This window comes from Mauremys mutica, chromosome 3 (genome assembly GCF_020497125.1).
Source record: "Mauremys mutica isolate MM-2020 ecotype Southern chromosome 3, ASM2049712v1, whole genome shotgun sequence".
Lineage (NCBI taxonomy): Eukaryota > Metazoa > Chordata > Testudines > Geoemydidae > Mauremys > Mauremys mutica.
This window is the reverse complement of record NC_059074.1, coordinates 65,117,962-65,144,093: the sequence shown is the minus strand read 5'-3', so window position 1 is coordinate 65,144,093 and position 26,132 is coordinate 65,117,962. Positions and strand designations below refer to the sequence as shown.

At 44.4% G+C, this 26,132-nt stretch overlaps 1 protein-coding gene across 3 annotated transcripts in view; it reads left to right on the top strand.

Annotated features, from left to right (window-relative positions):
- UBE3D (ubiquitin protein ligase E3D) overlaps window positions 1–26,132 on the top strand; it is a 120,073-nt gene that overhangs the window by 53,857 nt on the left and 40,084 nt on the right. For all 3 annotated transcript variants that reach the window (XM_045009651.1, XM_045009650.1, XM_045009652.1), the window contains exon 9: window positions 25,574–25,712. In XM_045009651.1, the coding sequence (XP_044865586.1) occupies window positions 25,574–25,712 (139 nt within the window). The remainder of the gene's footprint in view (window positions 1–25,573; window positions 25,713–26,132) is intronic.

The following is a 26,132-nucleotide window of genomic DNA, read 5'->3' as shown; positions in this document are numbered from 1 at the left end:
GAGCACCAGGAGTAGAATGTCCATCTGCATTCCTTCAGAGCTCTACTTGCAGAAAATGAGGTAGACTGACAATTGACTAACTTATTGAGCAAGGATCTTCATTCTTTTTTCTTTTTGGAACCAGACATTAGTTACAGTATGTATTTCCATCCCTGAAATCAGGATAACTATCTTTTTACTGACCTCCTTGTAAAGCACTTTGAGATCTTCAGATGAAAAGTGCTGTAGAAAAGCTAGGTATTATTATTTTGTTGCTTTGATTTCTTTCTGTCAAATTTTAACTAGGTTCAGTAATGTTAGTATCACAAATTAAAGGAAAGAAGACTGTTGGGACAAAACCTTGAGGACCATTTGTAGAGAGCGACATTTCCATGTCCACTGTGTCAGGTATGGGCTTGTCTATACTTCCGGCTAAATTGGCACTTCTGTGATCGATGCAGTGGTGTCGATTTAGCAGGTCTGGTGAAGACAAGCTAAACTGATGTCTGAGTGCTTTCCCGTCGACATCTGTACTTCACCTACCCAAGAGGTGGAAAGTAAGTTGGCAAGAGAGCATCTCCTGTCAACAGCGCGGTGTAGTCACTGCTGCAACTCAACCTAAGTTACGTAGAGTTCAATTATGTAACTTACGTAACAGCGTAACGTAGGTTGATTTAAGCATTAGTGTAGACCAGCCCTTAGAGAGGGAGTGTGATCTGGTGATTACTAGGCTAGGAGCTAGGAACTCATATTGTAATGCCAGCTCTCGTACTGTTTTGCTGTGTGGCATTAGCACAGTCAGTTAGGGTGAGATTTTCAAAGGCAGCTAAGTCCTGTTTTCAAAAGTGATTTAAGCATTTAGACTCACTGAAAGTCAATGGGACTTAGATTCCTAAATTCCTAGGTTATTTTGAAAATAGGACTTAGACTCCTAAGTCACTTAGGTGTTCTTGAAAATTTTACCTTCTGTATGCCTATATCGAAATCTGTATAATAGGTGATGTTACTCCTCTCACTAGATACTATGACTAACTGTTTGGACTGGACTTTGAACATATAAAAGGCTATATACATTTTAATTATTATTCTAAAAATAATAATGTGACTGCTACCTTGCTGAATCATTTATTATATGCTAATCTGACTAGAAAAAATATATGCTATCAAGATTTCCTATCAAAGCAAGATTTTATCTCCCTATGTATGGCAGAACAAAAATGCAATTCGTTCTTCCTTACTAAAACATATAGTTTAGAGATTATTACATTCTAAATGAAACATCTTAATTTAAATAAGCACAGTTTGATCACCTCTCATATCACTAAGTTTAGTACTATTATGTCTTTTGTTTCATTAACATCAGAGTTTCGGACAGGAGAACTGTAAAGTAGGATGGAAAATATAGCGAAGAAAAAACTAGATAACCATTGGTCACTGCTAGGAAGTTAATTTAAAATCTATTGTCTAAAGAAGTTGCAACATCAGTAGTTAATTCTACTATCATACTAAAGACTCAGAGTGAAAAATGGACTTTGGATCCTAAACCCTAAATTGATACTGGCTATGTTCGTCAGTTTCCTTAGTGACTATTTTGGAGGAATTTTTGTTGGCCAGATTGCTGGAAGATCAGCAATGTCACATCTGTATATAGATATTTATTTCACATTATTAACAACACTGCTTTTTGAGAGCCAAGTGGTTTAAATGTGACAATGATGTTATTACGCCGAGGATAATTTTATAATTGTAATTTATATCGTTGTGAGCCAAGCGATAGTAGCTTGTAGTATACTCATAAGCTTACAGTTTGTGGGTGTTTGCAGCTAGATATATGGACTCTGTTTCACATATGGCAACTGTAAATACATAACTCCAATAATATCATCCAAATAGCAATATCTGGGTAACAGAGTTTGATAGCTGAGTCATTTAATGAATGTAGAGTATAAAGTAAAACTTGCCTTTAATTATATTACATGTTATATGAATCTGTTAGGCAGACTGCTGACTGAACTATTCAAAGGTCAACTCTTGATTTACAGAACCCCAAAATACTGCCTAGTTCTAAATTAATCAATGTTTATTATTTCTATTGTATTCCACTCCCAGAGGCTGCATAAACTAATGCTACTTGTATTGGCAAAATGACTTGGGTCACTAATTTTAGTTTGCAGTTAACTTCTGTATCAATAAGGCAAAAGGGGGAATTGGGAGAATGGCAGATGCTGTACAACTTCAGTCTGATCACAGCTAATTTCAAAAGTTGTTTAGGGAATGATTCCATTTGTTCACTATGTTTTGTGCAGGAATGCTGCTGTTGTAAGATGATGTTTGTTTATTTGGAAAGCTGCGTTAATCCAGGATGCACAGTAGGCTTTGGAACTAAACATTTGAAGAATGTGTTAGAGAAGAAAATCAGGGCTTGGGTTTTTCCTGGCATTTTCTATTCAAAGGGGCCTATTCTGTTTGTGAACAAGTGATTTATTCAAGTTTCATTTATAACTTAGGCCAAAATCCAGGGACCCAGTACCCACCTTAAACACTTGGCACAGTATTGGCTGTCTTTGTGGATGTGTGGGTTTGGGGGAGAATCCTGGAGGAAGGAAGGAATCAATCCTCCCAGGCTATACAGTTGATGTGGAGCTGCTATTTGAGAGGTTATTTCAGTCAAGTAGTTTCAATACTATAGCAAAAAGGGAGAGGAGTGGAGAATCCTATATAGCGGTGGACCACTGAACTCTGATCTAATCAAATTTCCTTAAGAAAGCAGATTGATGAGAGGTGTTCAGGGAAAACTCAGGGGCTTCAGGGAATGAAGTTGGGGGAGCAGGTTTCAGGAAGCTACAGAATTCAGCTTTGGTTGAGAGCCAAGAACTCATGAGTTCTAATTCCTAGCCTTTCATCTGAGAGAGTATGAATTAAGGCTCCTGCATAGAGTAGTAGGCTGGTCAGAAATTAATATGCAGGCATGTGTTCTGAGTCTGCACCTTGTCTTTTGTTTCATTTTGCTTGTTTTAAACAGAAATTTATTTTGTCTTATTGAAGTTATGCCAGTACTTAAAAGAAAACTGAAATTTCCATTTTAAGATACTGTGACACACTGTACCTCGGGGGAACACCCTACACCCCCATGTTCATCTTTATAAAATGATTGTGTGGTATCCAATGCAATGTTTGTCATGTTGGGTGTCTTTGGAATGCTCATGATGCACTGAGCATGGTAGTTATAGTGATGTTATAGTAATTGTTACAGTAATGGTATAGGCAGCAAAGAGTCCTGTGGCACCTTATAGACTAACAGACATTTTGGAGCATGAGCTTTCGTGGGTGAATACCCACTTTGTCGGATGCATGGTATAGTTTATAATTTCATGTATGTAGTTATGAGGCTGAAAGTGTGTCCTCATGGCTTAAAATAAGCCCCGGCAAAAACTCTCCAAGAGCAGAGAGGTAGTTCATACCTCATTAGGGCTGGTATGGGACAAACCCAGCCCAGCCTCACAGGAGCAAAAGACGCTGGCCTAGGCAGCAAGAGAAGAATCTGTTAGACTCTCGAGTGAGTCACCCCCCCTTCCTTTGGTCAGTTTGGGACTACAATGAAGTAATGCTCATCTAACTCTGAAAAGGGTGGGTGCAAAGCCAAGAGGGAAGAAAGGACATGATAAAAGGGAGAGACATTTGCCATGCTTGCGCGCTCTCTCTCCCACCTACATCTAAAAACACCACACCAAGCGACTGAAGCACTGATCAAAGGGGAGAGCCTGGCTGAAGGGAAACCAGCCAGCCTGTGGTGAGAAGCATCTAAGTTTGTAAGGGCATTGAAAGTGTTTAAGATCAGCTTAGAATGCGTTTTGCTTTTATTTTCATTTGACCAAATCTGACTTTTGATGCTTATAATCTTATTATAAAACTTATAATCACTTAAAATCCATCTTTATAGTTTAATACATTTGTTTGTTTATTCTACCTGAAGCAGTGTGTTTGGTTTGACAAGCCTGATACCTTTCAATTTCTTTGTTAAATTGATGAACTCATATAAGCTTGCAGAGTCCAGTGGGCATAACTGGACAGTGCAAGATGGAGGTTCCTAGGATTGTGTCTGGGACTGGAGGTATCGGTTGCACAATCCAAGGAGCAGCTTACATGCCAGAGGCTGTGCATGAACAGCCCAGGAGTGGGGGTTCTCGCAGCAGAGCAGGGTAAGGCTGGCTCCCAGAGTCAAGGATTGGACCTCGCAGATCACTGGTCCAGATAACACCAGAGGGGAACATCACAGATACTTGTTTATAATTTAAGAATACACCTCTACCTCGATATAACGCGACCCGATATAACACGAATTCAGATATAACACGGTAAAGCAGTGCTCCGAGGGGGCGGGGCTGCGCACTCCAGTGGATCAAAGCAAGTTCAATCCACGCGTTAAGATTTTTTGGCTCCCGAGGACAGTGTTATATCGAGCTAGAGGTGTAGCTTCATTTTACAAAAGTCAAGAAGACACTTCTGTGTCTTTTTAGTACTTTTGGTGTGTGTGTGTGTGTGTGTGTGTGTAATCAAAACCTTGAGATATGGATATGAAGATTTTAAAAAATCAACAAGTGCATGCATTTTGCATTTCTGATTTCAACAAGCTTCACAAGAACTATTTCTTTCTTCTTTTATGCATTGAGCAATGTCTTTGAGTGGTAACCGTAAAGATGGCCAAATGACCTGTATAGACTCTCTCTCTTAAGTACACTTATTAAAATAGTGTGTGTGATAATTTGGAGGGATTTGTGTATATCTAATGAATTCTGGTTGATGTTAGGAAATTGCTGCATTATGGAATGCCTCAATGTATGTGGATTCCACCACTTAGTTTCAGGTTTGCAGACCAGAGTTAGTGGTGGGATGTTAAACCTTAATGGTTGCCTCTTCAGGTGGAAACATCTTGAGGCAATGAATTGGCTGAAGCTAGGAGACTAGTTCCTCCATCTTCTTTGTAGGGAGGGAGAAGTGCCGAGTGGAAAATCCCCAGCAGCAGAACAAAGAAACCAGGTGTAGTTGGTGGGACATATAAATGCAAGGGACTCTCAGACACACAGAAAAGTTGGTCAGGAAAGAGGCATGCTTTTGTAGCAGTGGAGTGTTGTTTAATTCTGTGACCAGCCGAGGAAGATGGAAGCTAGCTGACCTAGGGGGAGAGAGAGAGAGAGACTCCATGATTCAGAGGAGAAGCCGTGTGCAGAAAGGGGAACCTGGACTCCTCAGAGGACTGTGCCCAAGCCCAAAGAATTCTCCAGAGTGGTGAGATACCTGAGGCAGGGAAATGCATACAGGTGTATTTTTGTCTACATCTGTGCATTTCTCATGCTATCTAAATAAAGAGTAATTTGTTTTAGAATCCTGTGGCAGGTCTGTTTGTGTGTCTGTTTTACTTCACTATCATGTGCCCCTGATGAGGTAAACGGTAAACCCAGAAAGCCCACATGGCTGGAGGTCTGGGAGAGGGTATGTTTAAGCTATGGGAGAGCCTGAGGGATCAGCAGTGGTCCCAGGGGCAAGGAAATTGGATTGTGTGGGTGCAGCTCTCAGGAGAAGGTGCAAGACAGAGGATCTGCCCTCTGAGAGTATGTTTAGAGACCCCATTCGGGGACAGTGCCTGGGATCTGTTCAGACTCAGGAGGCTTAAAGCACAAAGGGGCCAGTCAGGTGGGCTACAAATGGAAGATCCTGGTGAGTGTCAATCCAGAGGGAGCTCTATCACAACTGTGTGTGTAACAGTGTGATACTAGTTTAGTGTGTTTACTAAAATATACTTTATGTATATAGGTGCGTGTGTGTGTGTGTTTTGTTTTTGCAGCATAAAGTAGTCCGTTGCCTGCAATGTGGGAAATGTGGGATTGATCCCAATCCGTGTGGAGTTTGTTCAAGTCTTCTGCTAGAAGGGTAAAGATGACATAGGATATTAAATGGGGCGGGGAGCCCGCAGGAAGAAGTAAAGGGATCTTCAGGGCTCCATCAGGAAGCTCAGGTACTGTAGAGGGGTTGAGGTACTTATAAGAACCAAACTAAATAGATGTAGAATGTTACAGGGTGGGAGGAACCTACATACAAATCCATTGGACAGTACAACCGTTAGCATTTACCTGCCGCAAAGGTGTGAACTACATGCTTACAATTTGCATAAGCAACAGATGATCAGCTTTAGTATAACTTTGGTTTTGTATTTTGTGTATTTAAAATGGACTACTTTATCTGAAAATAATCTATTATTAGTCAGTTTCTGCAATGATTTATCATAATTGGCTACTATAAATCCATTTCAAATAGTTAGACACATGAATTTCAAGAATCACTTCCCTTAGGCAGCATGAGTTCAAACTGCTAGGTAGACATTTTTTCCCCTGAATTCATATGCAAGTGTAAAAATTTTATGATGTTGCTTTAATGAGACCCACTGGGATTTAAGATTATTTATCTAAGCCCTTGTTAAACACAAAAAAAATTCTGTGTTTAGCCATGCAAAGCACAGTTCCTCCTCAGACAATGCAGTGTGTTTTAGGAGTTGAATAGGACTTGATGGAGTGTAGCAGAAATAAAAGAAAAATTTTATTTTTCCCACTGAGTATACTTTGCCTAGGTAAGCACTAACAACTACTGTAAAAGAATTAAACTGACAGCAGCTCCTGAATTTTAAGGCTACTTCACTGGGTTAGAGGAATGGATGATGGAAAATACTACTACCACTGCCAAAAGAAGGAGCTAGATACTGCTTGAGACACAAGTAGCAGGAATCAGACTGTAGAAAGGAGCCTGCCCCAAGCCCTAGCAGAAGACTGTATTTTCCTGTATAATTACTTCTTGCTCTTCATCCACTAAACTTCCAGGGTCTTTTGCATTACTTCCTGTTCTTGACTTGTGACCTCAGGTGCTCCTTTCACACACCTCTCTACTCGGGCCTCCTTTAGCTGGGGGCACTGCCTCAGCTTTCTTTTGCTGGATCTGTAGGGAATGGAGAATTAAAGAGGAATGTAGTTGCTGGGACACTATCCTTTTAGCTCCAACTTTGAACCCCAGATGTAGGTCAGGAAATGAAGGCCTTGCCAGGCAGGGCCCGGACATAACAAATTTGATCTAAAATAAAGTGGTGAAATTAAATCAAGTAAAATCTCAGATGAGGATTTTTAAGAAAAAGGGACCTCACATTTCCTCCTCTCTCAATGAATTATTAATTCTTAACATCATCCTCTGTAGCAGACTGATGTTCATAAACACCTACACTATATCAGTTCTTTTTATATATTTATTTTTGAGTAAATGTCTACCATTTTCACCCCCACTATCTGCTGTTTCAGAATAACCTTTGCCTCTAACCTCTTATTCCTATTCCTTAGTACCAAAGATTGCATGATCTGTCTCTCTTGCTAACATTTCAAAGCTAATGGATGAATTCCAGTCTGTAATCATCCAGCAGGACTGCTGAAGCATCAAGGAAATAGATATTGCAATCTCTTGAAACTGAGTTCATCACCTCTGCAAGCATGTCCAGATTTCATTGGATAGGGCATTCCACAGTAAATCTTTTTTCAAACTTCAAACTCCTTTTAGCAGGAGAAAAATCCAAGCTGCATAGTTGCTGGAAAGCCTTAAGGGTTTAAGCCACTCAAGAAAAGGCGAATTTTCTAAAGTCAATGTCAGAAACCTTATTTGGGACCTTGACAGTGTAAAGTACGCCAATACTCTGTATCATCACTGTGAAGGATCCCATTCATCAAGGTTTCCATGTATGTGGCTCTGAGGGGCTATATAATGAGCATCTACTGAAAGGGATGGTATTCATCAATATGGACTGCTCCACACACAAGGGGATGTGCATGCAGGTGGACTGTGCACCTTCTAAGAGTGGGCAGTGGAAAAGGATACATTACATAATGTTCCAGTTGATAAACCCATAAACCTTAACTGTAGTAGACCTGGCAGCCCATTGTAATGATTTTGAAGGTTTTCTGAAGATGTGCACCACTGGGCTGATCTGGCTTATGCAGCTAACCATTAAGCAGCACACACACACTTTTTACAGAGTGAACATTGCAGTGTTAATACAGGTTTTACAAAAGACTGAGCTCATCTTGATTGACTTTGTCAATCAAACTAGAAATGGAAAAACTGCAGGGTTAACCTCTCCTCTCCATCCTCTAAAATCCTTTCCTCTTTCCGTAGTGCTGGTACTCACATCGCTCCTATGTGATTTATAATGTCATCAGTTGTTTCTTCATTTCTACTTGTTTCTAGGTACATTTTTTTTCATTCTTTTGGACAACTTGCCTTTTTAGGCTATGCTGTCATTTGTGAGGTACTCAAATACTGCTGCCAGGGGATGGCTAGAGAGACTGCCATTTTACTGATAACAGCATGGTCTACTCTCCCTCACTTTGGGTCTATTCTGTGGGTGCTGTTCCCCTGGGAATTGCTCCCGCACTTACCTCTGTTGCAGCTGTGTGCTGGGAGAAACATACGGCAACTCCTTGCAAAAATTCCACCACCCCGTGGCGGGAAGGTTGGAGTCCCTTGTGTATAATGAATCTCAGCCCTGCTTTTTATGCATTTCTGTATTATACTGACTGATGACGACTTACTCTTGGAGATCATACAATGGAAAAAGTAAATAAGAGGTTCCCCAGTCTTTCCCTCCTCCTGTCTCTGAGCACAGGCATCTATCAGACCATGAGTTTCACTGAGTAAAGGGGAGCAATTTTGAGAACCTCTTGTTAAAATGTTGGCTGCAATATAATTGCTTCTCCACTGCTGCTTTTAGAATTTCCAAGCAGCAGCAGTGTAAAAATACCTTGATTCTCCTGCTGCTTGGGAAAGCTCTGATCAATGGCAGAGGCACTAGAGCTGTCTGTATGCAGACTCAGGAAGAAATCACTACATTTTGGAAAATCTTCTCCACAATCATAAAGATTAGAAGCAATTAAAAAAAATCCCAGTCTAGCAAATGGAGTTGCAGTATTAGAAGTACTAAAAGACATCAGTGCAAGCTGAGACTTGTGGCACACCTGGCTGATCAAAACTGTCAAGGAATGCCTCAGCCCTTTGCTGTAACAGAGTGCATTCTGTCAGGGAGACATATTCTTCCAACCTCCCCGAAAGACATATTAGTCTAGTATCAGAGGGGTAGCCGTGTTAGTCTGGATCTGTAAAAGCAGCAAAGAATCCTGTGGCACCTTATAGACTAACAGACGTTTTGCAGCATGAGCTTTCGTGGGTGAATACCCACTTCTTCAGATGCAAGCTTGCATCTGAAGAAGTGGATATTCACCCACGAAAGCTCATGTTGCAAAACGTCTGTTAGTCTATAAGGTGCCACAGGATTCTTTGCTGCTATATTAGTCTAGATGTTCTTAAAAAGAAATCCCTCAGTGCCAGCCCTCAGCTTACTACTGTCTAGTCTCATGTATATCATTCCTGGGCAAGATTATCAAGAAGAGGTAGCAAACCAAATCTAGCAGCCTCTGCCCTCCATTAGCATCCTTCTCTGTCTGGTATCAGGCCAAGTCATGGTACAGAAATATCATTGACTGGGAAACCCCTTAGTTGGGATGGACAGAGGTGAAATATTGATTTTGATTTTTTTTTTCAGCTGCTTTGACACAATTGATCACAAGATATTGCTTCTTTGCCTATATGTCCTGGCAGGAAATTATGGAATGACAGTAAACCAGCTACTCTAATTCCTTTTTAACACATATGGGGCCTGAATAGTTCAGTGCTGTCACTGCTAATATTTGGTATCCATGTGCAACTATTAGGAGCAATTGCAAAATTATGTCTGAGATATTACAGAAAGGTTGCTGAGACTTATCCATCACTCTGACCACTACCCCATGCTGCTCAGCCACATGAGCAGTAATGATTCTGCCACATATGACCCCAGGCAGATTTGCAGTGGCTATAGGGATCTGGGACCAAGGGTGAAGGGGTTGGGGCACAGTTTGTGTTCTCGTCCATCCTTCTGGTTGAGGGTAAGGACACAGGCAGGGACAGGTACATCCTAGAGATCAGAAAAAGTTCTGCTGAGCAGAGATGGCTTCTAGCCGACTGAGAGGGGGAAGAGCATCTTCGTACACCAACTCGCCAACCTAGGTAGAAGGGCTTTAAACTAGGTTCAAAGGGGGCAGGTGACAAAAGCCCCCAAGTAAGCAAAAAAAAGGGTGAGGGATGGGCTACACATTGGAGGGGTTATGAAAAAGTACAACAGAGTCATAGGAGCAACAAGAAGGAAATCAGTGGGGGAAATCTGCTCAACATTTTGGTTGTCTATACATAAATGCAAGGAATATAGGGACTAACAGGAAGAACTGGAAGTATTAGTACATAAGCTAAATTATGATTTAATTGGCATCACAGAGACTTGGTGGGATAAATCTCATGACTAGAATATTGGTATAGAGGGGTATAGCTTGTTCAGGAAGGACAGGCTAGGAAAAATGGAGGAGGAGTTGTTATACATTAAGAATAGGGCCGGCTTTAGGCTGATTCAACCGATTCCTCTGAATCGGGCCCCGCGCCTAAGAGGGCTCCGCAGCTTTCCACCCTGTCCCCAGCCCCAGCTCACTTCCCTCTCCTCCCCTGAACGCTCCGCCCCTTCTCCTCTCCCTCCTCTGCTTCCCGCAAATCAGATATTCACGGGAAGCCTGGAAGCAAGCAGGGGCAGGTAAGATGGGGTGGGGGGGCACAAAGAGGGCTCCAGGGAGGTGCAGCGCGACCCAGTCTGGCCTCGGCTGAGCGGCTCCCTCCGGCCTGGCCCCCCGGACCCCGGCCTGGCCCCGGCCGAACACCCCCAGCCCAGTCCTGGCCCCGGCCAAGCGGCGCTGGCTCAGGCCCCGGCCTGGCCTGGCTCGGACCCCGTGGCGCCAGCCCCGGCCCCGGCCAAGTGGCTCCAGCCCAGCCCGGCTTGGGCCCTGTGGCACCGGTCCTGGCCGAGCGGCTCCAGGTAGCGCGGTAATGGGGCAGGGAGCAGGGATGGGGTGTTGGAAGAGGGCAGGGGAGTTTGGGCGGTTGTGGGTGGGTGGATAGGGGTCGGGGCGATCAGAGGGCAGGGAACAGGGGGATTGAATGGGGGCAAGGGTCCCAGGGAGACAGTCAGGAAGGAGCAGGGGTTGGATGGGGCAGTGGGGGGCAGTCAGGGGCAGGGTTTCCAGGGGCAGTCGGGGACAGAGAGAAGGGGTGGTTGGATGGGGCCGGAGTCCCAGGGGGGCATCAGGAATGAGAGGAGGGGTTGGATGGGGCAGCAGGGGGCAGTCAGGGGACATGGAAGGGGGGTGGATGGGGGAGGGGCCCCTGTGGGGGGGGCATCAAGAACTTTAGGTGAGGTTAACATGCATCCGCATACATTACGCAATGTACGTAATATATAATTTTGTATTATTTATATAGTTATGGAAAGTAAATAATACATGGAAGAAATGAAACGGGGTTTTTTTACATGATCTTTTTTTTTATAGTCATCCCTGCTGGGGCCCTGCCAAAAATGTTCTAATTGGGCCCCGCAATTCCTAAAGCTGACTCTGATTAAGAATATATACAGTCAGGTCTCCATTTACACGGTGGTTACATTCTTGAAAAAACACTGTGCAACTAGAAATCGCGTAAAAAGATGCCCAGGGTCTATGGGAAATAACGGTTTAGGTTCCAGGGTCACAGGATGACCTCCCTAATTTATCCAATACAGGTTTTATTAATAAATTTCATGAAATTTAAACTTGATACTAACCTTTACTAATGCTGAGGATGAACTTGACATGATAATGTTGATGCGGTTGAAGTCAGAACTCAGAGGGTTCATTTGGAGTGTCTGGGGAGGCCGGGGAGCAAGGAGGCAGGAGGGATGGGGCAGGAGGAATTGGGGCTGCCTCCCCTCACCTCTTTCAGCCAGCCTTGCAGGGGTGATGGACAATCTGGCATGGGGCGCCCCAGCCCCAGGGAGCATGGCCAGGGCACAGGGGCTTGCCCTGCTCCGCCTGCCTGGCGTTCCTACCAGGAAGTGGGGTCAGGATGCAGGGGCTTGCCCCGCTGTGCCCGACCAGAGCTCCGGAACAAGGTCAGGGCACTGGGGCTCACTCTGCTCTCTGCACCCTGACCCCACTCCCCAGCTGGAGAGGCAGGCGGGCGGAACGAGGCAAGCCCCTGACCCCACTCACCAGCTGGAGTGCCAGGCAGGCAGGTGGGCAGATCGGGATGAGCTCCTGACCCCGCTCCTCAGCTGGAGCGCCGGGCGGAGCGGGACAAGCCCCCGCGCCTCGACCCCACTCTGCAGGTGTGCACGTGGGGGTGGGGGGCCTGTTCTGAGTGTCCATTGTCCCCCTGCAAGGCCAGCTGGAGGCAGCCCGATCACTCCTGCCTCCCCTCCCTTCCCCCGCCCCCATCATTGCCACCCACCCAAAGTCGGGGCCCACCCAAGTGTCCCATCCTGGCTACGCCACTGGTCTGCACATCTTGGCGACCATGCTGTACCATGTAAAAGTGAATCCATACTGTGTACAAAAATAGAGGGTCACAATGTAATGACTGTGCATAACTGAAACAGTGCAAAAAATACCATGTAAATCGAGGCCTGACTGTACACTTGTTCTGAGGTCCAGCAGGAGGTGGGAGACAGACCAGTTCAGAGTCTCTGGGTAAAGATAAAAGGGGTAAAAAATAGTGGTGATATCATGATGGGGTCTACTACAGACCCCAAAATCAGGAAGAGCAGGCAGACCAAAACACACAACAGAAATACCCAAACATAAGATCTGGGAGAAATGCAGGACTTTAACTACCCAGACATCTTTTGGAAAAGTTATACAGCAAAACAAAAAATTTCCAGTAAGTTCTTGGAATGTACTGGGGACAACTATTTGTTTCAGAAAGTGGAGGAAATAACCATACATTTTAGACCTGATTCTGACAAACGGAGGAATTGGTAGTGAATCTGAAAATAGAAGGCAATTTGAGTGAAAATGATCATAAAACAATAGATTTAATGATTTTAAGGAAAGGACCAGAATAAAGACAATGGACTTCAAAAAAACAGACATTAAGAAACTCAGAAAAATGGTAGGCAAGGTTTGGTGGGAAGAAAATTTAAGGGAAATAGGAGTTCAGGACAGCTGGCGGTTTCTCAAGGAGACAGTATTAAATGCACAAGTGTGAATTATCTTGATGCAAAAGAAAGACAGGAAGAATATAAAGAATCCAATAGGACTCCATCAGGAGCTCTTTAATGACCTGAAAATCATACAGCAATGCTACAAAAAGTGGAAACATGGACAAATTGCTAAAGAGAAGTACAAAAGAGTATCACAACTGCGTAAGGACAGAATCAGAAAGGCTATGACACAAAATGAGTTATACCTAGCCAGGGACATAAAAGGAAATAAGAAGAGATTCTTGAAATACATTATAGAAATAAAGAGAAAGATGAAGAAAAGTGTAGGTCCTCTTAGTGGCAAAGGAGAGCTAATAATTAATGACATCAAGAAAGCTGAGGTGTTTAATGCCTATTTTTCTTCCATCTTCACTAAAATGTTTAATGGTGACCAATTATTCAAAATAAATAATATTAACAAGAAGGGAGAATGAATTGGGAAAGAACAGGTTAAAGAATATTTAGATAAGTTAGATATATTCAAGTCAGCAGGTCCTGATGAAATTCATCCTAGGGTATTTAAAGAACTAGCTGAAGTAATCATGGAACTGTTAGCAATGATCTTTGACAACTCCTGGAGGATGGGTGAGGTCCCAGAGAGCTGAAGAAGGGCAAACATAGTACCTGTCTTTAAAAAGGGGAACAAAGAAAACCCAAGGAATTATAGACCTGTCAGTCTAACTTTGGTACCTGGAAAGATACTAGAACAATGTACCGGTATTAAACAATCAATTTGTAAACACCTAGAGGATAATAGGGTTATAAGGAATAGCCAGCATGGCTTTGTCAAGAACAAATCATGCCAAACCAACCTAATTTCCTTCTTTGACAGGGTAACTGGCCTAATAGATGGGGGTAAGCAGTAGACATGATATATCTTGATTTTAGTATGACTTCTGATGCAGTCCCACATGACATTCTCTTAAGGAAACTAGGGAAATGGATCTAGATGAAATTACTACAAGGTGGGTGCACAACTGGTTGAAAGACGACACTCAGTATTTAACAATAGTTCGCTGTCAAACTTGGAGATCGGATCTAGTGGGGTCCCACGGGTCAATCCTGGTCCAGTACTGTTCAGTATTTTCATTAAAGACTTGGATAATGGAATGGAGATTGTCCTTATAAAATTTGTGGATGACACCAAGCCGGGAGGGGCTGCAAGCATATTTTTTTGCAGGGTAGGATTAGAATTCAAAATGACCGTGACAAATTGGACTATTAGTTTGAATTCAGCAAGATGAAATTCAATCAAGAACAGTGCAGAGTACTTTAGTTAGGAAGCAAAAAATCAAATGCACGACTACAAAATGGGGAATAATTGGCTAGGTAGTAGTACTTCTGAAAAGGATCTGGAGGTTATAGTGAATTGCAAATTGAGTCAACAATGTGATGCAGTTGCGAGGTTAATATCATTCTGGGGTGTATTAACAGAAGTGTTGTATGTAAGACACAGGAGGTAATTTTCCCATTTTACTCAGCACTGATGAGGCCTCAGATGGATTGCTGTGTCCAGATCCAGGTGCCACAATTTAGGAAATGGTTCTCAACCTATTTACCATTGTGGGCTGCATATGCAGCTCTCGAGATGTTACATGGGCTGCATCCACACTTTATAAATATACAACCTGTATGGCCCTGAGGATGTCAAATGGGCCACAGCTGTGTGTTGATTGGGCTGCAGGTTGAGAACCACTGGTCTAGGTTTACTTGGTCCTGCCTCTGCACGGGGGGCTGGACTTTGACTTCTTGAGACCCCTTCCTGCCCTATGTTTCTTTTATTCTATGACACCGGATGTGATGTTAGCAGTGTGTCAGTGACATGCTCCTTTGTCTTTTCATCCAGTCCAGACAGCACAGTCTACAGTTATTGCCATACGTTAAGGAAATAACAAGCCAGCTATTCTCACGTAGGTTAAGATGTATCCAGGAAAGAATGAAGTGGTACTAGATGGAAGAGGAAAACATTTCAAGGAATTGGAAAATGCCACCATTTCCTTTTGAGCTGTGGACATGTATACCCTACTACTGGCAAGAAAAATGCAGCCTTGGGTAATGCTAGAACACTTGTTAATCCTAGATACTCAAAAGAGCAACAATAATCAAAAGCGCCACCTTCTATCACTGACTATCCCATTCCTCCTTGGCAATGATCCAGCTATTGTAGTCCATGTTTGAATCAGCTCCAGTCAGAACTACTGGAATTGTTTCAACAAGAAGTTCAACTGTGTCTTAGGATGTAACTGTGTGATAAGGTGACTTGATGTCTGTGAACTAGGGTGACCAGATGTCCCAATTTTATAGGGACATTCCCGATTTTGGGGGATTTTTCTTATATAGGCACCTATTACCCCCCACCCCCGTCCCTATTTTTCACACTTGCTGTCTGGTCACCCTATGGTGAACTGATGATGCATCCCAGATTCAGGGATTTCCTCTTGTCATTTCAGTTTTCTTCACTGATATGAGTAATCCTATTGTAATCAAAATTTGAAGTCAGCAAGCCAAATTCTATTCTCATTTATAATGTTGCAAATCTGGAGCAACTCCTTTGAAACCAATGAAATTACACTATCACACATATAACAGCAACATTCTTTTCCTTGCTTTGTATCTTTTGCCCAGTATGGTAACATGATTATGATATCACTACCTGAATCCCTGCTGCAGGGATCAAGCCCTTAGGGAAAACTCTGGAAAGACACAGTATACAAAACTACTAGAAAAAAAGAGTCAAGTGTTGTTCATGGCATTTAAATTTTAATTTCTTAATCATTATTATTTTGTATCCTCCATTTTAAAAGATCAAAGCATAGAAAGACATACTTTATAGCAGTAGTCTTGTGGGCCCCCATTAAGCAGAATTCTATTCCATTCGGTCTCTTATACCTCCCTCATCTCTATAGTATTGGTGCACCACCCAGAAGTGCATTAAGCAGTGTTACTAGCGTTTGCAATGTGACACTCTCCTTTCTCTCCAGAAAGTTATGTGTGGTTTTCTTTCTTTCTTTCTTTCTTTCTGTGATGGGCCAGGTGCCCCAGCGCCCCCTCGTGGCAGGGGCGGGTTGGGGCCTAGCGCTGCACCACTCGCTTGTCCTTCGGTCGGCCCCTGGCAGCCGGCGTATTACGGCCTAACGGCCAGAGTCTATGGACACCCCCTCCGGGGTGGAGTAGCTCGGCCTAGCGGCCGGAGTCCGTAACCGCCCCCCTCTCGGGGCGGGGTAGCGCGGCCTAGCGGCCGGAGTCCGCAAGCGCCCCCTTCGGGGCGAAGTAGCACGGCCTAGCGGCCGGAGTCCATACACACCCCTTCGGGGTGGGGTAGCGCGGCCTAGCGGCCGGAGTCCATAAGCGCCCCCTTCGGGTCGGGGTAGCGCGGCCTGGTGGCCGGAGTCCGTAAACACCCCTTCGGGTCGGGGTAGCGCGGCCTGGTGGCCGGAGTCCGTAAACACCCCTTCGGGGTGGGGTAGCGCGGCCTAGCGGCCGGAGTCCGTAAACACCCCTTCGGGGTGGGGTAGCGCGGCCTAGCGGCCGGAGTCCGTAAACACCCCTTCGGGGTGGGGTAGCGCGGCCTAGCGGCCGGAGTCCGTAAACACCCCTTCGGGGTGGGGTAGCACGGCCTAGCGGCCTGAGTCCCTACACACCCCCTTCGGGGCGGGGTAGCGCGGCCTAGCGGCCTGAGTCCATAAATACCCCCTTCGGGGTGGGGTATTACGGGGTGGGGTAGGGGGACTCGGGCCCTCCCTCTCCACCGAGCCCCGACCCAGGGCCCTGTTTGTGGCAAGTTCTCCTTGCCTCCCGCTCGGCGGGGATCCGCCCGCAACACGCCGAGCGGTACTGCAGCTTTAAGGCTGTCAGTCTCTACAATGCCCCTGGGTCACTTCCTACCCTGCCTGGCCGGACGTCTGCGTTGTGGGAGCGGCTTCCCCGTAGGTCCGTCCCTGCCGGCGTCCCTCCCCGGGGGCTCCGGGTCGGCCCCGGCTCGGCTGGCGCCCCGGTCCGAGCTCCTGGGCTCTCCCTCTGCAGAGGCTGACGGTCTGCGTCCTTCTCCCCCGGTGGCCAGCCCAGACTGAGCAGACCTGCAGGCTTTTATACTGGTCTGCCAGTTGGAGCATGCCCAGCAGAACTTCCTGGGCGTGGCTTCCTCTGCTAGTAAAGAAGGGTTAACCCCTGCTGTACCAGTGCGGGGCTGCCCTGCCCCGTCACACTTTCTTTCTTTCTTTCTTTCTTTCTTTCTTTTATGTCTTCTGTGCTGGGGGTGGGAGTGAAGGCAAGGTCAAAGTAGTACACCTTGCAGTTGGCACAGAATGTGGTGATGTTTGAGGTCGTCCCTAGATCCTGTGAAAGTTGTTGCACTGCATTTGGAGTGGCCCCAGAAAAAGCTCCTACTCTCGCACAAACGAGCTTTACCCTTGCAATGGACAGCTTCATTGTACTTGAGGAGCCAAGTTGTCAACTATGGTCCTCATCCCAGAGCTTCAGAGATCTTTCATTTGTACTGGGCCCAGACCATTGAATGGCTTGAAGATAAAGGACTGAGACCTCGAATTTGATTTGGTAGATGGGAAGCCTGTTGGAGAGTGAAGGACAGGTTTGATGTACTTGTTGTAGCTCGTGTTGCTAAGGAATGCTGCTTTCTGTGTTAGCTAATTCATGCTAATATTATCCCAATTAAGCAGTATTCATTGCCATTCCTTGTTGCTAGACTACATAGGTGCCCAGAGAGACATCCCAATGTTGGATAGCCTGATTAAGAAGATTGTGCTGTATTGCTTTTGGGTAATGAGACACATTTTTTTAAGCTCTGTGGTAAGCCTCTTTAAGAAATTACTTTCCCATAAAAAGAGATGTAACATGAAGACTGAGATCCGTTATAAATAATCAACCACATCTGAAAACATTTATAAATAAACACTTCACACTAACGTTCATTGGGAATCTAGTTATCTGTGAAGCAAAGACTTTATAATAAGAGGGGTGGGGAGTAATTAATATATTTTTGGTAAAGTAGAAGAATTTTGTTTTGGATGATATCTGGAAATTCACACTAGGCCAGGGGTCGGCAACCTTTCAGAAGTGGTGTGCCGAGTCTACATTTATTCACTCTAATTTAAGGTTTCACGTGCCAGTAATACATATTAATGTTTTTAGAAGGTTTCTTTCTATAAGTCTATAATATATAACTAAACTATTTTGTATGTAAAGTAAATAAGGTTTTTAAAATGTTTAAGAAGCTTCATTTAAAATTAAATTAAAATGCAGAGCCCCCCCAGACTGGCGGCCAGGACCCGGGTAGTATGAGTGCCACTGAAAATCAGCTCGTGTGCCGCCTTCGGCATGCATGCCATAGGTTGCCTACCCCGCAGTAGGCTAACCTCAGTATATTCAAGTAATTTGGAAAATTGCCTTTGCTACTTTAAATGTAAGCCTTTTTTCCCAGTGAGTGTATTAGATGATCTCTACAGTAACAGTATTTTCTACTTTTAATTTCTACTATTCTAATTGATTTCTAAGTTGTATGTGGAGTATTTCAGGGGTTTGGGGTTTTTTACCTCCTTTTGAATATTTACAGTATATGGTGCTTCTAGCTAAGAAAGCTAGTGATTTTATTTTTAACTTATGACTAGGAAGAATTTTCCTAATAAGGAAATAGCTGGCATGCATGGCTGAATTTTAACAATGTATAAGGATAGAAGCAAGGATTTAGTGTCCAGCTGCAAAGCACACTCATGTCCTTTTTGCTTAACTCAAGACGTGTGCTGTTCCTAGTTCAGAACCGTTTTGTTGAGCACATTTTACTATATCTACCTGCTTTGGGGGTTGGTTTCTAGACTTGACTCATGTCAACTGTCTAGGTTCATTTTCAGTGGTGAGTTCTCCTGTCATAAAATTTAGTCCAAACTAGGGACTTGTGTTTATACCCCTCTATTATCTACTTCCAATCTGGGGTCACCTTCATGGAATTTTGTGGCAGAAGAGGAAGTAGCAGAGGGATCCATACGCTAGTCAAATTAGGGAAGTATAAATAATGAACAGCGTTGAGGTACTCTTTCTGTGCTAGCACCATCGACCTGATCCTGCAAGGAGCAGAGTGCTTCCCGGTGGTGCTGCTCCCACTAGTTGCTTATTACCTCCTAGGAGGCACTCATCTCACACGACGGGGCCTTTTCCAGAGCTGGTGGTGTGAAAGCAAGCAATACTTTCTCCTAGATGGCAGTTGAGACAGCTAGTCTATGCAAAATAAAAACAGTCTCTGTAAAATCAATAACTGTATTAGAAAACAATGAAATACTCCATTTTTAGCAAAGAGGAGTTTTTCTTTCATCCACAAGGACAATTACAGAAGAAGAAAAACATTTTTTAATACTCCCTTGAGTGAGAGAGCAGAAGAAGAACAAAGAAGCAGAAAGTCTAATAAAACAATAGTAACTGCCCAAATATAAACTGGTCAAATGTCACACCAGGGAAGGTTTAGCACAGGGCTAGGCAACCTATGGCACACGTGCCAAAGGCGGCACGTGAGCTGATTTTCAGTGGCACTCAGACTGCCCGGGTCCTGGCCATCGGTCCGGGGGGCTCTGTGTTTTAATTTAATTTTAAATGAAGCTTCTTAAACATTTTAAAAACCTCATTTACTTTACATACAACAACAGTTTAGTTATATATTATAGACTTATAGAAGGAGACCTTCTAAAAACATTAAAATGTATTACTGGCATGCGAAATTTTAAATCAGAGTGAATAAATGAAGACTCGGCACACCACTTCTGAAAGGTTGCCGACCCCTGGTTTAGAGAAACAACTTTCAACAATGTAAACCATGCTCTCTTGGATCAGCTAGTCTGAGAGCATGCAAAAGGAGACATTATTGCTAATTTAGTACTAAGAAATCCATAGGAGTTTATTTAAGAAGTAACTATAATTGAGCCACTATATAATTAAATCCATAGAGTCATACATTCCAAGTCCAGAAGGGACCATTCTGATCATCCTGTCTGACCTCTTGTATAACACAGGCCATAGAACTTCCCCAACATCCTTGCAGAAAGAAACATCTCCAAAAATGAGCACATTGACCTATTTTAGAAAAGGTGGATTTAAAATAAAGTAAAAAATCACTTAAGTCAAAACTGAGAAAGTTAAAATCCTTGGATGCAGTATGGCAGCTACTTCAGCATAGTGTATGTAATAGAGCCAAAGGAATCCTCCATACTTCCAAACAAAAAAGGAAGAAGGGAGGCAAGGGGGGAGGAAACAGTGTGATCAAATGCGAAGGTTCAAGAGGCCATTCAAGCCAAACAGGTATTTCTCAATTAAAAATCCCCATCCCTGAGACGTCAATAGAAAGGAGCATAAACTGGAAGGTAAAACATAAGATAGAAATTAGGGAAACTAAGGGTACGTCTACACTACAAGACTATTTCGATTCATCTTAATTCGAATTTCTGGAATCGACCTAATGAAGTCGAAGTTGTGTATCCACAATAAATACACTAATTAGACTGTGTGAGTCCACAGTAACGGGCGAAGCATCGACTTTGGAAGCGGTGCACTGTGGGAAGCTATTCCACAGTTCCCGCACTCCCTGCCGCCCATTGGAATGCTGGGATTTCCCACCAATGCATGCTGGGGGGGGGGGGAAATTGTGTGGAGGGTGGTTTTGGGTAACTGTCATCATTGAACCGTCAATCACGCCCAGCATCCCTCCCTGAAAGCGCCAGCTGGCAATCTGTTCGTGCACTTTTCTTCTCAGTGACAGCGCGGGCACCACAGCACTGCGAGCACGGATCCCGCTGCAGTTGTGGCCGCTGTCAGCTCCTCGCAACTTATCGTCCACCTCTTCCGCAGTCAGCTGCTGAGAAATTTGGCTAATTTTCAATGGTGCTGCGAGCAGTGGTGGACCATGGGGGACGTTTTACCAACATCAACGTCGGGTGGCCAGGCAAAGTTCATGACGCGCGTGTTTTCAGGAACTCTGGTCTGCTTAGACGCCTGCAGGAAGGTAGTTTCTTCCCGGACCACAAAATAACGCTTGGGATGTGCAGATGCCCATACTGATCTTAGGGGACCCAGCCTACCCGCTAATGCCCTGGCTCGTCACGCCCCATGCAGGCACCTTGCACAGCGACAAGGAACTCTTCAAGTACCAGCGAGCAGCGAGCAGCGTGAACTGTGACTGTTCAGTTTCTTCACAGAGAAGCTGAACCTGCCCCTGTTTCTTTACCAAGTTACTGTTGACTAGCCTCTGCAGTTACATACCCCATCCACCCCGCTTCCCCAACTTCTAACACACATTTAAAAATTAAAGTACGTGCTCCACTGTAGCTTTACAACGGTGTCTTTATTGATGACTTTGCGTTAAAGGGTTGAAACTGGGACGCACACTGTGCTGGGTAGGGTGTGTGGTCATGTAAAGACCGCCTCTAAAGTCGAGGTTTGACATGCTCCCGCTCCCAGACCAGTCAGCAGTGCCGGACTGGTTGTTTCAACGGATCCTGCCATCCCTCCTTTTTTGGACTCTGTGTGCGGGGGCTATGTGGCCTTGTTGCGGGGGAGGACGGATACAGATTCCTCTGCTGCGTGGCTCTGCGGTCCATTACAGGGACCGTTGCATGACATCTGTAACCCCCCTCCCCCGCTACAAATGCACGTACCACCCCCAACGACAGAAAACCTGCAAACCACCTCCCATACCAGCTAACCGCCTACTGACTGCACTGTGTGTGTGACATGCTGCTGATCCAGCCCCCGTCTCTGTACCCTGCTAAAGGTGACTGTCCTATGCATTACACTACCCCCTCAACCACCCAACGACCCACCCAAGACATCTAACACAGCGTTGTGTAAAAAACCATGACGGAAAAAGTAAGTAACAGAAAACTACTTTTAATAATCAACAACACAGTAAGGGAAGGACTTTTCAAAATGTAGTGACTGATAGCTTTTGGGTAATTTAACACTGTCCTGTGGTGCAGTGACAGTTTTCACGGCCCCTGGTGACCCTCCTTCTTGTTATTTTTGATGAGGGGGGGATTGGAGTTTGAGGCGGGGGTGGGCGGTTGCAGATACAGTGCAGGGGGGCTCTGTCTTCCTGCCTGCGGTCCTGCAGAACATCGACAAGGCGCCTGAGCGTGTCCGTTTGCTCCCTCATTAGTCCAAGCAGCGTTTGAGTCGCCTGCTGGTCCTCCTGACGCCACCTGTCCTCCCGTTCGCAGAGTGAGCGGTGCTGCTGACTGAGGTTCTCCCTCCACTGGCTCTGCTGGTCCGCCTCGGCTCTGGAGCAGCCCATAAGTTCAGCAAACATCTCGTCCCTTGTCTTTTTCTTACGCCTTCTAGTTTGTGCCATCATCTGTGAGGGGCATGGTGCATCAGGTCGTGATACAGTTGCACCTGTGTGATGTCAAAAAGATAGTGAATTTCTTACAATGATACATTTTTTAAACAAAGAAACATAGTCTACTCATTGTCTGTGAACAAGAGTATGCACAACACCTGTCTCATGCGCACTCACTAATGGAAAGTTCGATTTCTCTGAATGCGCTTTCATTGCCTGGGGTATTGGGCTGCAGATCAGAGAACCTTTGCAGGAAAGAAGAATTCGTGTAGCAGCAAGGCATGGTAAGCCAAACACTTTTGGATTCATAGAAGTGAATGTACAGCTCTGTCCTCTTGATGCAGGCAATCCTGAAAGCATAAACTCGGCCCCTGTTGCACCCCCTCGCGGCTGTTCAATGGGAAAGATCCCTGTATGCTGCCACTCTGTAGACTGCAGCACGTGGCTGTTAAGTGAGGCTTCTTGTTATGCAAAGGAACAGTTAAGCGCTCCCATTACTAATAGTACCCCAATTACTCTAATTTCATGCAGGAGTGTGCGAGAGAGATCACCCTGAGGAGAGTCTCACGGGCAGAGAGAGCGCGCATGCTGGAAGAAAGCCACCACAACCCAGGGGCCTTCTCTGCCATGCTCGTGAGGGCAGTGGTCCCGGAGTTTCAGCTTATAGCATGGAAAGGCAAAGTGTGCTACCTCGGGGCACACGATAAGCTAGCTCTGCCAAGGAACCTCCTGCATAGACTTTCAGATTACCTCCAGGAGAGTTTCCTGGAGATATCTTATGAAGATAAAAGTTCCATCCCCCTGTATGTAGACCTTCTGTTCTCCTAATGTCTCTCCCTGTTTAATTACTAAAAAAAATGTTAACTCGTTGTTCTTAGCTGCTTTTAATAAATAAATGTTAACTTGTTTAAAGCACTTACGGACTGATCCTTCTCCCGATTCAGGGTCCGTGGTAACGGCTGGGGAGGGTTGGTAGGGGATCTCAGTGAGGGTGAGGAAGAGATCCTGGCTGTCGGGGAAAGCGCCGTCGACTGCCTCGTCCTCCTCATCTTCCCCGTCTGCGAACATCTCCGAGGAACAGTCCGTCGACACTATCCCATCCTCAGAGTCCATGCACACTGGTGGGGCAGTGGTGGCAGACCCACCAAGAATGGCATGCAGTGCCTCGTAGAAGCGGCATGTCTGGGGCTGGGCTCCGGAGCGTCCGTTTGCCGCTCTGAGTTTCTGGTAGCCTTGTCTCAGCTCCTTGACTTTCACGCGGCACTGCATTGCATCCCGGCTGTATCCTCTGTCTCTCATGGCTTTGGAGACCTTCTCGAAGGTCTTTGCATTCCGTTTGCTGGAGCGCAGCTTCGAAAGCACAGACACATCGCCCCACACAGCAATCAGATCCGAGACTTCCCGGTCAGTCCATACTGGGGACCTCTTTCTAGTCTGAGATTGCCTGGACTTCTCTGCTGGAGAGCTCTGCATCGTTGCCGGTGCTGCTGAGCTCGCCCCGATGAGCAACCAGGAAATGTGATTCAAACTGTCCATACAGGAAAAGGAATTCAAATTTTCCCGGGGCATTTCCTGTGCGGCTGGTCAGAGCATCCAAGCTCCGACTGGCGTCCAGAGCGTCAACAGAGTGTTGCACTGTGGGATAGCTCCCGGAGCTACTAAGATCGATTAGCATCCACACCTAGCCTAATTCGACATAGCCATGTCGAATTTAGCGCTACTCCCCTTGTCGAGGTGGAGTACCGAAGTCGAACTAAGGAGCCCTCTATGTCGAATTAAATGGCTTCCTGGTGTGGACGGGTGCACGCTTAATTCGATTTAACGCTGCTAAATTCGATTTAAAGAGCTAGTGTGGACCAGCCCTAAGAGGGAGTGTGAAGAGAAAATAGATAACAAGAAATGTTTTTAGTACATAAGATGCAGTAAGTCTGTCACAGAATCAGTGGGTCAGCTAGGACCAACGCTAAAGGGAGCGATTAAGGAAAGTAAGGATATTGCACATGGAATGAATGAATGGGTGAGTTCTTTGTCTCGATCTATGCCACAGAGAATGGTGGGATGATACTGCTCTTTTCAGGTACTCATAGAGATTCAGCTGTTGAAAGAGGAGGGACAAACTAGTGAATTTAACAGCAACAAGTCACCAGGTTTGGTTGATATGTTTCCAGGAGAGCTGAAGAAATGCAAGAATGAAGTGGCTGACCTGCTAATAAAAATATGTATTTAAATCTGTAACTGCAGTTTGCTCTCAAGCATTGTACTGGCCACTTTCAGAGGCAGATTATTGGACTGAATGGACCATTAATCTGATCTGACAATTCTTACATGGAAGAAAAGGAAGTCTAGCTTAACATGCATTTGCAAACTGGTTGTGCTGACATTCTGAGTTGATTTTGCTGAAACAATCTGTTATTCCTCAGCATAAATTGGCAAGAATAAGTACCAAAAAAAAGTTATGTTGGCTGCTGTTTCTGTGCTTGAGTGTGATTAGCTCTGAGAATTTCAGTGCATTTTATATTCAAACCAAAAAGCCATGTAAAGTAAACTAGGGTTGATTTTCGTTGGTGTGGATTTGCTCCATTGCTATACCCTAAAAATCAATTGGCCTCAGAGTCTCTGCCTTCCTACCTTTTCATTAGTGATAAGTGACACTTTTGCTACTGGATAAAAATAAAAAGGATTCATAATAATACACTAGCTGTTCTTTTTGCAATATTATATATGCAAAAGTACTGTATGATAGGAAATTGACAGTGACAGTTGAGATCTGATTCAGAATATTGTTAAAACTTAGAATTACAAATGTAAAAATGAATTTTTCTGATGGGTGCTAAATTGTCTTGTCTCATTATGTATCTTTTTTGTAAAATTGGTGATAATAGCAAAATACCTCTCACATTTACCAACTTTGTAAGGAAAAAACATTGGCCTGTGACTCCGAAAGGACAGTGCACATGAAATAGAACTATTAGGGTATAGAAAACAGTACTGTCTTTTTTTAGCATCTGTTTGAACCATGTGTGCACTATGTATTTTACGTGAATTAACTTTACATGAATTAATTAACAGGATTTCTTGTTACTTTCCAGCCTTGCTGATGCATGGGAAAATGATATTGGAGTTCATCCTCTAACATTTCCATCAAAAACCTGTTTGGAATTGTTGTTGATACTGAGTTTGAGTAATGCTTGTCTGCCACCTTCACTACGCTGCATGAACTCCTTCCAGGTAATGAACTGTTTTTCATCCAATATAGATGTGTTATCTGTAGGAAAGAGCAGGCCCCCTGGGGACGCATAAAACCCTCCAAATTAAAGGCATATCAGTTGGGGCTACATAGCTAGTTATAATACTAAATACAGCAATAAAGAATTAATTTTTTTAGTATGCACTTTTCCCCAGAATTTTAATATTTAAACCAAGGTGAGAAGGTATAGAAGATTTTTAAACTGTCCAAGCTAAAGAGCATGTTTAAATAAATGCCACCAATGACTTTTTAAAAAGGGGAAGCGTGGATAGGTAGAACAATTGAAGCACAACTCCGTTAAAACACAGCAATATGTCAAAGCCCTTATAAAAAAGAAAATTAAAGTAATTGTGGTAATAACAAAGAATCAGATTATGAACCTTTACTTCCCTGGGTGATCA